At 39.3% G+C, this 13,753-nt stretch overlaps 1 protein-coding gene across 2 annotated transcripts; it reads right to left on the bottom strand.

The window, feature by feature from the left end:
- Positions 1-5,620: 5,620 nt before the first annotated feature.
- On the bottom strand, positions 5,621-10,649 carry LOC135619529 (uncharacterized). Of its 2 annotated transcripts, XM_065121629.1 has the most exons (6): positions 10,062-10,649; positions 9,832-9,964; positions 8,689-8,792; positions 7,629-7,773; positions 7,403-7,543; positions 5,621-7,285 (listed from the first exon to the last, which is right to left on the bottom strand). In XM_065121629.1, exons 1-6 carry the CDS (start codon positions 10,100-10,102, stop codon positions 5,843-5,845), a joined length of 2,007 nt encoding a protein of 668 aa, XP_064977701.1. In that variant the 5' UTR covers positions 10,103-10,649; the 3' UTR covers positions 5,621-5,842. The 2 variants fall into 2 exon arrangements, with proteins under 2 accessions (XP_064977701.1, XP_064977702.1); XM_065121630.1 differs by lacking the exon at positions 10,062-10,649 and having other exon boundaries at positions 8,689-8,811; positions 9,832-9,965.
- Positions 10,650-13,753: the final 3,104 nt, after the last annotated feature.

The raw sequence follows: 13,753 nt of genomic DNA, 5'->3' as shown, positions 1-13,753 counted from the left end.
AAATTTGCCACTTTTATCACTAAATACCTGCTTTTATTCCAACTAATTACTCGTTAATTACGGGGTGGGCGCCATACTCACGGGCTGCACTCGGCTGTCTGCTCGAGACAGCGTTTTCCAATTCCTGAATTACTATTGGCTGTTCTTCTAGGGTCAGTCCGATCATAAAATCGCAACCGTATTCCGCCCTTTTGCACCTGCCTGCTGTGTCGCCATAACGTGTCGGCTAAATACACGGCGGCCAGCACCGGATCCCGCAACTGGTTGATTGACAAGAAAGGTATATGAACAGGTAGGATGAAGGGAGGTGAGACTTGATTCCGTGCGCTCCCCACAGGGTTATGGTCACCTCGCCGGCCTCTTAATTGGTAGAGAACCCATGAATCACGGGGGCCCTGCGGGACCCCCTAACAAGACAAATCACGACGTGGTACCAGTTTGGTTCGTGGGACATCTTGACCGTCTTCGTTGCACACTGCCTCCCTCTCCATACGAGGGTCCCTTCTTCTCCCACCTTCACATTATGTGTAGTATCAGAGAAGGATTCGTCTCCACATGTATTCCAGGAGAAGAAAAAGAGTCTGAAGCAAACACCTGTGTTTTGAAACTTTCACCATTCCAAAGCAGAGACTCTTGTGATGCCAATAATGCTCCACACAGAAGTAAGAAGTTATTACTGGCAATCAGGAAGCCAACAGTATGTTTGCTGCTGCTGCTGCTGCTGCTGCTGTTGGTGTTGCTGTGGTATGTGGATCAGTGCCGTAAGTAATTAAAACGCTGCCAAAGGAGGCATTGGTGGAAGAACATGAGCCTTTGGAAGGCGTGGGGAGTTGTGGGTTTGAGTTAATGGTGGTTTGCATCCTTTTTTAATATTCTGCATGACCCATGCAAGCTGTGCCAGAGATTTTGACAGGCTTCAGCTTTAAGGGAAGCTGCCCACCGGCGGACGGTGCACGTTACTCTCTCCAAACCATCACTGTTATATATATAGATATATAAATAAAGATAAGAATAAAACTCTATGCATGCTGGCCTTTCTCCCTCCCCCTCCTCGGTGGCGTTCAACCAACTCTCTTTACTGTACATATACTTATTTTCTCTGTGCTGGATTGTGAACAGAAGAATACCCACCGCACTAGCTTTATGCTTTGCGTCAGACTCTGGGAATACATGGAGGAGGAATACTTTCCATTCCCATGGGGAAGGATGGTCATTGCTACGGTTCTACTTAGATCATTCGTTTGTTTCTCTTTTTACTGTATTGTCCAAGATGACATGGAGAAAGTACAGTACAGTCATGGTTGGAAGATGGGGTGGGTAGGAGTTAGGGTGATGATATGTTACTGTGGAGAAAAGTGTACAGTGCAATGGAGTAATATCTCCTTGGGTGTTTGCTGTGAAATCTTTTATTCCTTATCTGTTATTATTTGTATCCGATCGATATGCTATTCTTATTTGATCAATACTCTGCTTCTATCCGATCGACATATTAGATGGTACCTAATCTTGTAAGATAGGTAATGTTAAATAAGAAAATGTTAACTCGACCTCGCAAACTATTATTTCATAACTCTTGGGTTAAATGCACCAACCCATGCCAAATAATATTTAATATTTCTCAACAGTCATTGTGGTCTCAACTCCACGAGTGCATATCGAATCTTTCATATTGTTACTAAATTAAGTATTGGATTAGCTTAGTTTCGTATACATTAGATTAATTTTTGAAATGTCTCGGGCCAAATCCTCTCATATTTTTCACACATTTTAACCTATGAAGTGATCATTGGCTTGCTTGCTCTAAGCTCATCTACGTAGGATAATCAAATTTTGACTTAATAGATTAAACTTTGAATGAGAACGTTTAAAATAAATCTCGTGTTGGACTCTCGAGAGTGAACTAGGAAGATCCTACTTTATGCATTTAGTCTCACATACATTCAGAATAAAAAAAATTCATCCTCATATATGCCCATCCTCAAAGATGCCTTTTGGGTCACAAAACCATAAAATAGTAACATTAGTATCCTTAGAACGGATGAAATTATTTTAGGTATTTAACTTGATTAGTAATAAAGATTATAATTAAGTTTAAGTACCTAGGGATGACAATGGGATGGAGTGGGCAGTGCTTCCGTGTCCCCATCCCTATCTTCTCGGGTGAGAAACTCATGAGTTCTTCGTATTCTCATAATTAATCAATTCTATTTAAAAAATAAAATTATTATCAAAGTTGATTAACAATGATAAAATTTATAAATAATAACAATAATATTTGTAAAGTTTGTACATCATAATAATATTTAAATATAAATACAGCCAATATATCCACAATCAAATAAATATAAGTATATCCAAATAAATATATAAACTAATATTTTTATTAATATTCTTTTCCAATTTTCATGCTTCCATATCTATGCAAGATGGATCTTGCATATATAAAAACATATATAAAGTGTCTAACAATAAAAATTTAAACATAAATAATATTATTAAAATTAAAATATATATCAATAACGTTGCATTCATCTTTATCTTCTTGAAATGTTGTGAAGCATTTCGAATATTCAATTAAATATTAATTTATTACATAAGTAAGAATAATGGAGAATTAATATTGAATAAATAAAATTAAAGTATTTTCACTCAAATTAAATTTTATACCATATATTTTATTCCATAATTGGTCTTGAACTTTTGATGAAAATTTTATTTATTTATTTTTTAAAATATATTAAAAATTAAACAAGATTGATTTAGTAGTTAATATTAAGATGTTAGAATTATAAGCAATAGATTCAATTATGTATTTTTATTTTACATTATTATTAATATATATAATATAATAATATAATAATATAATAATATAATAATATAAATGGAAAAAAAAAACTAGTGTAAAGAACTTTTCTATAATCAATGCGGATAATAGAAAATGTCCTGTCCACATATATTCCCCATCCCCATGTTATTTGAAGTGGAGAGTGAATCCTTGCATATATCTATACTCGGTGTGGATAATTCATATCTCTTGAAGGGGCTAATTACATATTTGTCTCCTATTCTTAGTTGTCTTTAGTATTCCGATTCCTACACTTAAAAAAAATTATATTAGCATACTTATAATTAAGAAAATAAAATATTTATGTTCATTTATCCTAACGATATCAGTCTTATCGACAAATACACGAAAAACAAAGGGTAAAAAGATAATTTTAACATTTGATGATGGACTTAATGATAGTGGATGGTGGCATTACTGGCATCAACGCAATTGTCTGACCACCTTCAATGGCAATAATGTTCGCTCTCATCATGATGTCACCTACCTCCATGAGGACTGCATTGCCTATGTTGGCATCGTTGCCTCTTTGCCCCCCAGAGGAACAAAAGGTCAAGTCCTCAAGACATGCTATCGACTCAATGCCTATGTCTCTTTCTGGGGTCTACTTATGCGCTGACACGACCTACCTCATCCTCCCAGTGACAATTGACATGAGACACTCTCGGAAGGCAAATCCTCAATCTTATCTACCCAAAGCACAACGTCATACTCTAGAATCATCCCAATGGGTCAACGATGCCACTCTACTCCATAAGGAGCATATCGTCGCACTGATTATCAAATTGACTAATTCTAAATTATATGAACACTAGCATAGCATTACTAGTGGAAATCAATGGTGAAGAAGCAATTGAGGAGGGGTAAAGGTGGGATGGGACATGCTTCAAGGGTATGCTTGTAGCGCTTGTACTTCCATAACTCTTGGATGATGTGGTTGAGTTGGTACTTCCGCTCACCTCCACCACGACAGTATGCTTCAGGTAGATAAGGTCGAGGAGTTACCTTCCAAGAGTGTCATAATTGTCGTCATTCTCGAGTCTCCTTTTCGTTGTTGTCCCCATGCCAATAACCAAGTGTGCTGCACCAATGCATAAGAGAAGCCTAGAAGGAGATGCAAGTGTTGGACCGATAGCATGTCTCGAGGATTCGATCTTTCATTCCTTTCTAGGGCAAAAAGGTAATAATATCGACGTGAGCGACACAATCCTCATGGAGGTAAGTGCCATTACGATGAGAATAAACTATTATCATCGAACGTGGTGAAGCAATTACATCGACATCGACACCAGCAATTTCATCCTCTAGTATAATCGATGCTATTGTCCGCCATCACCGAGTCTACCATCGAACGTTAATATTATTATTATTTTTTTATTTTTATATTTTTATCGGTAAAATTGATGTCAATAAATAAATCTAATTATTTTATTTGCATCTATAAGAAAGTTAATATAATTTTTTAAAATATAAAGGTAACTAGTTATGATTAGACCTGTTTGGAGTGACGTGAAATGTATGTGATTCATTCGAATCGGATTGACGCGTGCCCAACTGGCCAGCTACATCGACTATCTCTCATCGGATAGTGGAAGACCGGATCAAGAGACATCGGTTGAGAGGAGAGGCGGCGGCGGTTCTTCTTTGGGTGAGCAAATTTCTTGCCCGTCGCCTCTCTCGCCGTCCGTCGAGATCGACATTTCTTTGCTTTGATCCGGTCAACGATGATGGCCCCCTCTCACGCCCATTGCCTATCACCGTCGCGGCCTCCGCCGAGCCTTGGGAGCGTCAGCCTCGGCCGATGCGGTGGGGCTCCTCTGGCCTCCTTCGTTGCTCCTTGTTCGGAGCTGCAGTGGAGGAAATTGTGTCTTGCCTCCTTCGTTGCCTCTGTAGCAGCTGCCTTCGCATCCATGAGGATGCTAATAGGTGACATTCAAATCATTTGTGATTCTTCTATTTGCTACTTTTGCAATCCTTCATTATGAAATCCATGTATTGCCATGATTTAATTGTCCAAGAGATAGATCAAGAGCTGCTTTTGTAGTCCCAAGTATATTTGGTTGCTCTTGGTGTATCTATCAGGCCGTATATCACCAAATCTTCAATAGATACTCTATTTAATGAGAAGATATGACCAGATAAGAGGATCTGCAATGGGTATAAGAGGCTCATGATCCCGAGAATTACACCCACAGCTGCAATGGAATTCAAAAGCTTAATTCTAATATCAGTTGTCTTTGGAAGTCTATTCAGTTTGCATCAGTGTGAAGTTAAATCAGACTTTCACAACTAAAGATTGTTATGTTGAAGAAAACCTGAAAGAATTAGCTAAGAATGTAATATCCCGATTAGTACAACGTTGAAAGTTGGGTAAGATTAAGATTATTAATGCTTAACAAGGATTTGATGGGTGAAAGTATTGTTAATCTTAGCTTAAGCACTTTTGAGTCCAAAATAAATCATGTTCATGCTTCTATTACTTTGGCTCCATGCTTAACAATATGAAGACGTTGAATCGCTTGGCACCTTAATATGGATGCATGTGTATGGTGACCAGTTCAACTTGTGCTGCGCCACTGCAGCTTTCCTTCACCTACCTAGAAAAGAGCACCAGAAAATGGGAATTCAGTAGTCGATGACCTTTAAGAAAGGCTTTACGCAAGAAAATGGGAATTCAGTAGTCGATGGGAATTCACAGGAGACGAATATAGAGAAAGCAAGACACCGGATTTATTCATCTGTATCCAATTCGAAAGAACAAAGTGACCAAATGGGTTGCAAGTAATATCATGAAATTTTCATCATGAAGCAAGCTGTTGTCGTCTCATATTCACAGATGATGCTGAGTGAAAAGAAAAACCTACTGTGTTGCACATCAAACAAGCTGTCGAATGTGAGAAAGATGAAGTGAGGTCAGGAAGAGATTGTGCTTTTATAGTGGAGGAGAAGAAAGAAAAATGGGAGCAGAATGCAGGAAGAGCACTTCCATGGGGGATCTTAAGTTTTCTTCTTTGTGGCAGCAAGACGTGCAGCCAGCTGATCAAATTCTGGCAGCTTTGGATGCACTCGACCGACCTTAGGATTCGATGGATCAGGCTGCATCGAAGTGGACCGAGCAGGTGCCTTGACTTCGGCTGGACTAACTGGTTCTGATGGCACTGAGATGACCCTTTCTGGAGGAGGCACTGCTCTTCTCTGGATCAGTTGAATTTTGCTGTTCGCAGGACGCTCAAATCTATCTAGATCGACATGATTTGTTGTCCTTTCCTTGATGGGATCTCTAGCTCTCCCTTTCCTGCTGTAGTGCAGCAAGAGCTTCTCCACAGCCATTTCTTCCTCATCATACTGACAATCGTTCATAGCAGCAGTATGCCTACTGGTATGTCGTCTTAGTTCATTGGATGATCGAAGCAAGAGCTTACTGCAATCTATAGCATTATCCATTTCATCACCGATTCGCGATCTTGACTCTCTAATCGCAATCTTTTCTTCCACAAAGTTTTCATCGTTGGTATCAGTGCTCCGTTTGCCCCTATGTCTTCTCTGGTCGCCAGGGGTAAAACTTGTGGTCTTCTCATCATCGATCGTACCCCCATTGATCTCAGTAACTGGTGGCCTCTGGGATTTCCTCCTCATGCAAACCGGCTTCGGCTTCTCATCACGAGAAACTCCTTGGGTACCATTAGACTTGCCATCATCTACACCAATGTTTTGAAGTGTTTGCTCTCCGTTGGTTGAGAAATCAATGACCCCAGGCTTTACATAAGGCGGAATCACATAGCGTCCTCTCCCATTGTTGTTCACTGGTCCGACTGATGGCTTTTCTACTACACTACGATCCGATGCTTCATGCCTTTGCGACCTATTATGCTCTCGGACATCACCAATTTTTCCTTCCACATGGTGCCCATTCTCGATCCAGTTCAATTTAGTGCATGGAGGAACTGTACCATCTCCTCTTGTTTCTTCCACATGAAATCGACTATCAATCGACTTGGCGTATGGAGGAGCCACATTCGCAAGTCTCACATTCTGAGATTTCACTGAGCCAACTTCTTGCTTCTCTATACTATGATGCTGCTCCTTTTGCACCTTTTCTGTCCTACTCTGGAGATAATCAACTTTAATCTCATCATTTTTACGCATTCCATCATGATTTCTCTTGTGTTTAACAAATGGCCGAACTGCATTATCAGTTTGATACAATTCAGTATTCTCTGTACTTGTTGGTTTCTCCACCTGATCATGCGATTGCCTGTTTATAGTAGTTGGAATCACATGAATGTCTTTCTGCTCCACTTCCCCTCCTTGTTTTCCAACAACACTTACAGGATTAGAGCCATATTTTCTCTTGGATGGACTCTCCTCTTTTGTCGGGGCCTTCGCAGAGGAAGCTCCATTATCTACATCATGTGAAGCTGCAACTTCCTTAGGTCGAGTCTGCAGGAACAAGAAAAGTTTCTTCAAAGCAAGTCCTTCAAACAAAATCATTCGATGTGAAAAAGCAATCAAATTCTTAAACTACAGTAGCAAATCAGCTGTTTCTGTGGAACTTACAGATTTAGGTTTGGGGGCATTGTGTGATTGGAGACAGGATGTCTTAGGATCCCATCTTAAGGTGAACTCTTCTGCAATATTTTGCAGTAGCTGCAGCTTCTTTTTCTTTGAAAATGACTTTTCCTGAATTTTCTCAACAAACTGGACAGAAAATTGTGCTTATCAAGAATAGAAAACAATTGAAAGATTGGTTTTAATTGGAAAAAAGTGGCAAAAGGATTGGCACCTCCGCTTTTACAGATGATTCCATATGACTCCCATATCGGTCTACGAAAGCATGCCTGAGATCACACAACTCTGGTAAATCTGGAAATCTTGCTGCAGCAAAAATTAGAGTTGATATTGCTTCCATGGCTTCCTGAGGGCATTCCCTGTTAGTCAAAACAAATGAAATATGCATCACCATGACATTACCAATAAACTAATAAAAGGGAGAAAAGATAGCAGATTAAAATCTTCAATTTAGAAACATCATTAGCCTTTTTATCATGATTCTTTAGTCCAACTTGGTCTCTGGTATGAGAAAATCAATGGCAGCACATGATATTATTGACATGAATAACTTACAAGACAAATACGCTAACGACACATGGTTTACCAGTAAAAGCGTCGATGCGACCGATTACAATCAAGAATTTGTTTATCAGAACGTTAAAGGAAGGTTCCATCAGTAATCCTATGACAGTGTGGAAGTTACTATACATTCTCTCATTTACAAGACAATATAACATTATCAGAAGGTGAAACTGACAGAGCATAGCAAATCCAGAAAACTAAGAGGACGAATCGTAAATAGGATATCCGAAAAACAAAATGTACTCGATGGATCTGATTAGGGATACAGATTAAGAATGCATACTCATTACTTTCTTCTCAAGTTTTGCTTGGATTTATATATATATTAGGATGACTCGGATTTTATTTCAGGCTTATGCTGTGTCAGTTCAGGCAGTGGATTATAAATGCCATTTTTGGCACACAAGTTCTGAAGATTCTTATATTGTTTAAGCTTAAACAACTAATATAAAGATTAGTTGACTGGCAAAGTGACCTTCTTACAAAATCCTGAACCCATCAACTTGCGTCGCAACACGAAGCAAATCAATTTACTAAAATCTCGAGGACTTTGAACATGTGAATATACCGGTAAAAGTACATGGTAAAGGAATTTGTGTAATTCATATGGTTAGATAAATTTTATGTGATGCATTTATATGAGTTTCAAAATGGCAGATAACAATCTTTGCAGAGTTTGTTTTAAATATATACAAGAAATTTGTGGATACCTCTGCTTTCGTAGGCTCGGAAGCTGACTCAAGATATATTGGCAGAATTGCTCAATCATGTCATAGCAGGATGCATGGTTCATCTCAACAATAAGTGCATCAATCTATTCCAGAGAAACAAAACTATGCAAAAGTGAGTTAGAGACATGCTAGAATTGTATATGCAATATAGAAGATTAGTAGTATATATTCAAGCAGAATCACCTAGTCAGCCGATAAATCACAATGCAAAAATCAGAAAAAAAAAAAAGAGAATCATGAATTGAAATAGTCGAAACCTTTTTGATTTTCAACCTAAGGCTAGTGAGCAAAAAGACACCAAACAAACTGATCTGGATGATCGAGCATGGACATCATTTTATCAGAAAAAGTTCGCGTCGCGAATTGATGCCGACCGATTTCAGTTGTTCAGTCATCAAGCTGGAAGCCAAATTTTCACAGAACAGGTTAAGCAAGCTCAACCAGTAGGTTGGCAGGTAGGATGACCTACCTTCATTAAATCTTAGCTCCACACTAATAAGGTCAAAACATAAAGTTCCCTATCATCATCTGCAAGTTGCAATCTGGTCTCTACCAGAAATCTAGGAACATCCATTGTGGTATTTGCTGGACACAATGATTAAGAAAAACCCTAGCTGAAATGGTCATCCTTTCCCACAGTTCTTGCTACCAGCATTTAATTCCATAGAAGGAAGCCAAAATCTGAGAAATGGTATGGGTCTGCAACAAAATTCACAGCATGTTCCTGTCTTCTTCCTATTGCACATCCAGGCCACAAATGATGAAGACAATCAAAAGAATTCAAAGAAAGATCACAAGGCACTAATAAATATGTGTGCATTCCAGCAGTCACAGTATTGGCATAATATTTTCAAGAACCCACCAAGAACAAAGCAACGGAAAAGAAAGTAAACCACGTAAAAGATAGCAAAGGAGTCCCTTTTTTTCTCTTGAAGACTTGTGCAATCCAAGAAGCACAATCATGACATGATCTTCCAAGGAAACTTCAAGAATGAAGGGACAAGAAAGAAGGGAGAACCCAAACCATATAACGGAGAAAAGAAGGGAAGTCGAAAAAGAATTGCTTCTTCTTTGACATTTTCTTGAACGAGAAATCGAATAAAGCCGAGAGAGAGATGGTACCCTTCCGAACGCAATGGCTTCATGGCCGGCGGCGATGAGGCCGGCGACGTCCCTCTTGAGGCACCTCACCAAGGCCTGCTTCTTGTTCCGGATCGGTCCCATCCTCGCCTTGATGAATCTCACCGCGTGCTTGCTGCCACCCCAATCAACCCCCATCAGAACGACCCTTAAGAACACCCGCAAGAACAACCAAGAACCGAACCACATGATTAAAGAAAGGAAATTGTTACCATTTGTTGGAGAATTTGCCACCCAGCAAGCTGCACAACATCTCTCCTTCCCCTCCCGATGCCTCCCTCTTCTACGGTCTATCTTCCTCGGCCCCGCGTTAACAGGAACCGAAGGGGGAATGCTGTGCGCGACACCAGACCAGAGAACAAAAGGAAGTCGGGATCACAGAGACAAGACGGCACGCACAAAGGTATTAAATGTGGCGGTGAGCTGAAGGAGATGGGAAGGCAAGAGGCGGAAGCTAAAGCTAACTCTTTGGGATACTGCCTCGAGACATGTAAACTTATCAGAGAAGCATCAAATGAGCAGCAGAGGGATCCTTCTCCTCCTCTTTGAACAAATTCTTCTGCCGTTGACAGATGCCTTACTGGTCGATAAACTACATGAAGACAGACGGGTGGCTACAACCCAAAAGTGGTGGCGGATTGCGAGCGAGTGGGTAGTTTACCTCCCCAGGTTTGACAGAGCGTTTACCAATCGCAATCCAAGTAAGTGGGACAGCAGGATCTTTGGCATCTACCAAGGATTATTGTTCTAACCGATGGAGACGTTGCTGATGCCAATCATGTTCTCCGTGGAACCCGGCGAACTGCTTGAGGCGTTTACTGGCCATCACGACTTTGAACGTGGGATGCAGAAAGAAGAGAGAGAGAGAGAGAGAGAGAGAGAGAGAGCAATTAGCAACTCAAGTCATTAACCATGGCCAAGGATCACGCCTCTACTGCAACAGAGGAGTTCCATAATGGAAGCGGCTGCGGTTGTAGGATAAGCTTTTTGACGTTGACAAACAATTCACAGGTGCAATTCACTCCGAAACAACTCGGCACAGATGGGGTCAATATCTACCTATGGATTCTGGATCTAAGTGGACTGGCCTGAGTTGATTTGTTTGGCATGCTTCTAATTAGAGGGACAGAAACTTGACCTTAAACAACTCAAGCAAACATAATTTTGACAAGATATTGGATTGAATCAGCATTGGAACTGAAGCTGGTTCTTATCATCTTAACTTTTAACTCTAAATGGGATGCTTGTGAGACTGGAGTGCTTCAATGGATTGAAGGAAAGGGAGTTGGATCCACCCATGTTGCCTACCATTCAACTAAAGACTTCCGAGTGAAGCAACTGCCTTTGATGCAATTGTGGAGATGCCCCTTTCAAGTCATCGAAAGCTCATTATCTTGTTGCAGGAGAGCATGCCAGCAGCAGCACATGATTAGTGACCAGAATGGCTGGAAGCATGAGGAATAAATAGTAAACATCATAATTAGCACCCTGAAAATTGATTTCACGGTTCAAGGCTAAATGAAAGGGATGATTTAGACACTCACTCAACATCTCTTTTAACAAATTGTCTTTGGTCATTATGGAAGCATTGTAACAATAGTAAACATCATAATTAGCACCTTCAAACCTCTACTATGAGCACCCAACCTAACTAATGATGTTTCATTATCCAACCAGAAATAAGAAGGAATCCAAATTCATTGTACGAACATTTGATGATCTAAAGAAATCCTTTTGTTTTTTTCAAATAAGAGATAAACTAAAGTATCCCTTATCAAGATGTATGTCCTCATTCTTCCTTTATCTAATTAAGTGATGACCACATAAGCAATTTTACAATTATTTAGATGACTTGACAAATTCAAATGAACATAATTAATGAAGTTTATTTTTCTAACATGAATTTTTTTTTTTCAAAAACAAATTTCATGGGCCATTTGGGATAATGTATATTTATGTAGGTTTCATGGGCCATTTATGAATAGCGGGAACCTCATAATTTTAGCTTGTTTGGCACACAAAGATCACCATGTCATTGTCCATGATGTGATAGGCCATATCAAACTATGCAATTTGACTACTGCTGGATTTAAGATTGCAGTAATTTAGACGTGAGCGACTCCACAGGTTTGACACAGGGAGACGCATGACTATTTTGTTTTACTATGCATGCATCACATGATCGTCTACTGCTTTGTGCTTGGCATGCATCATGTGCTAACTCACAAATCAGAGCTCTGACGCATGTATGACATGTATATATTTTTCTGCCACCGGTTTTGAAGTGATGGATACAGGTAATTACATATTACACCTGTAAGTAGGCATTTTTAATATTTTAATCTTTATACTTTTAAGAATTATATTGAGATATTTATGTTTACAAAAGTAAAACATTTAGATATCTCTCTATATAAGGTTAAAAAGATAATTTAACATGATTAAAAAAAAAAAAAAATTTGTTAGAGCAATGAAGGTAAATATTTTATTTTTTAAATATAAGGATCTAAATATAATTTTTCAAAATATAAAGATCAGAATATTAAAGATAGTTAATTATGAAAAATAATATATAATTAGCTATGATGGAAATCCACATAGATACACATGGTTAGTTCTTTATTCATTCTTTTTGCTAATAAAAAAAAAAGACATTCTAAGATTTATTTATTCATGCCTATTGATGGCGATGGCATTCTTGGAGATGGTCAATGGAGTTAACAAGAAGAAAAATACAAACTGTGCATGTAAAATGAATGATTGGTTGGAAAATAAATGTAATTTATTGTTTTCAAGGTCTTGGAATGTGTGAAGCCATCTACATAAGTATAAGATAATTGTAACATAATTAAATATAGTATGGATGGAGAAACGACCCTTCCAAGTAATTTATTTTTTCTTTCTTTTTCCTCTACATCTGAAATTTATAATCGCATGTATGGGTGCAGATATTTTGATTAAGGTCTAAGTCGATGCCTGATGATGCACCAATCTTTCTTTCCACCAGGCACCTTCGTATCCAATGCAGTGTTTGTTCTTCGTTTCCAATGTACGACGATGTTACGTGCCATAACTTGTTTTTCCATCAACATAAATAGTGATACAGGGACATCCCTTTGATCCCATATCGTGACACTTGGTTGTCACGTTACCCACGAAAGCGAATTCATTGATTAGCGCCCACCCAAGTTGGAAGACGATGTCGCCGTGAAGAGTGCGCGAGCTGCTCGAGTGCTTTTTCTGGGGGGGGCATCATCTAAGCTTTTTATTTCTTCCTACTCTCTCTAGAAACCGAGTACTAATTGCAGGGGAAAACAAAGACAAAAGAAACAAAAGTTCAAGTTGGTCGTGTGGATAGCTTCTTCAGTGAGAGAGAAGTTCGCACGGCCACAGACGTTGAGATCAGGCAAAGCCGATGGCTGATTCTTCCCAGAGACGAAGATTAAGAAGATGGCATGCAGCGCAGCTCCAGTAGTGGCAGATATATCGTCCGGCTACGATCGCCATCATTTGCGTTTAAAGCGAATCAAACGTGTAGATAGATACAGGCTAACACCTGGTAGAACTACGATTGATGGCTAAGTCCATGGGCTTGTGATCCTTTACGCAAGCTTTGTTCATGTCTCCCCACCATATCCCACTTATCCTACTTCCTTAATCTGATCAACCCTGCTTATATATTACTCTGGTGTTGGAGGAAACGACCCAAACGCTTCTTATTAGTGCTTATAAATCAAAGATAAAAAACCAGATGCTCTTACATGGACACGAACCTAAAACTTATCGTGGAACAGCCACGAGGATGTCATGATAGAGACGACAAGAAGGACTTATTACGACACACAAAAAGTAGTAAACCACACGAGGAGAGACCGCCGGGGCAGCAGCGGTAGGAGGCAGCTCA

This window comes from Musa acuminata, chromosome BXJ2-8 (genome assembly GCF_036884655.1).
Source record: "Musa acuminata AAA Group cultivar baxijiao chromosome BXJ2-8, Cavendish_Baxijiao_AAA, whole genome shotgun sequence".
Taxonomy (NCBI): Eukaryota; Viridiplantae; Streptophyta; class Magnoliopsida; order Zingiberales; family Musaceae; genus Musa; species Musa acuminata.
Note: the sequence above shows the minus strand (reverse complement) of the source record. Positions and strands in the feature narration are given on the sequence as shown.

What these genes read in the sequence shown, in the direction of transcription:
- LOC135619529 (XM_065121629.1), bottom strand. Translation starts at nt 10,102, where the DNA reads ATGTTGTGCAGCTTGCTGGGTGGCAAATTCTCCAACAAATG. An exon ending in GGCAAATTCTCCAACAAATG is followed by an intron (nt 9,965 to 10,061) that starts GTAACAATTTCC and finishes TTGGGGTGGCAG; the next exon opens with CAAGCACGCGGTGAGATTCA. An exon ending in ATGCCCCCAAACCTAAATCT is followed by an intron (nt 7,286 to 7,402) that starts GTAAGTTCCACA and finishes TTGTTCCTGCAG; the next exon opens with ACTCGACCTAAGGAAGTTGC.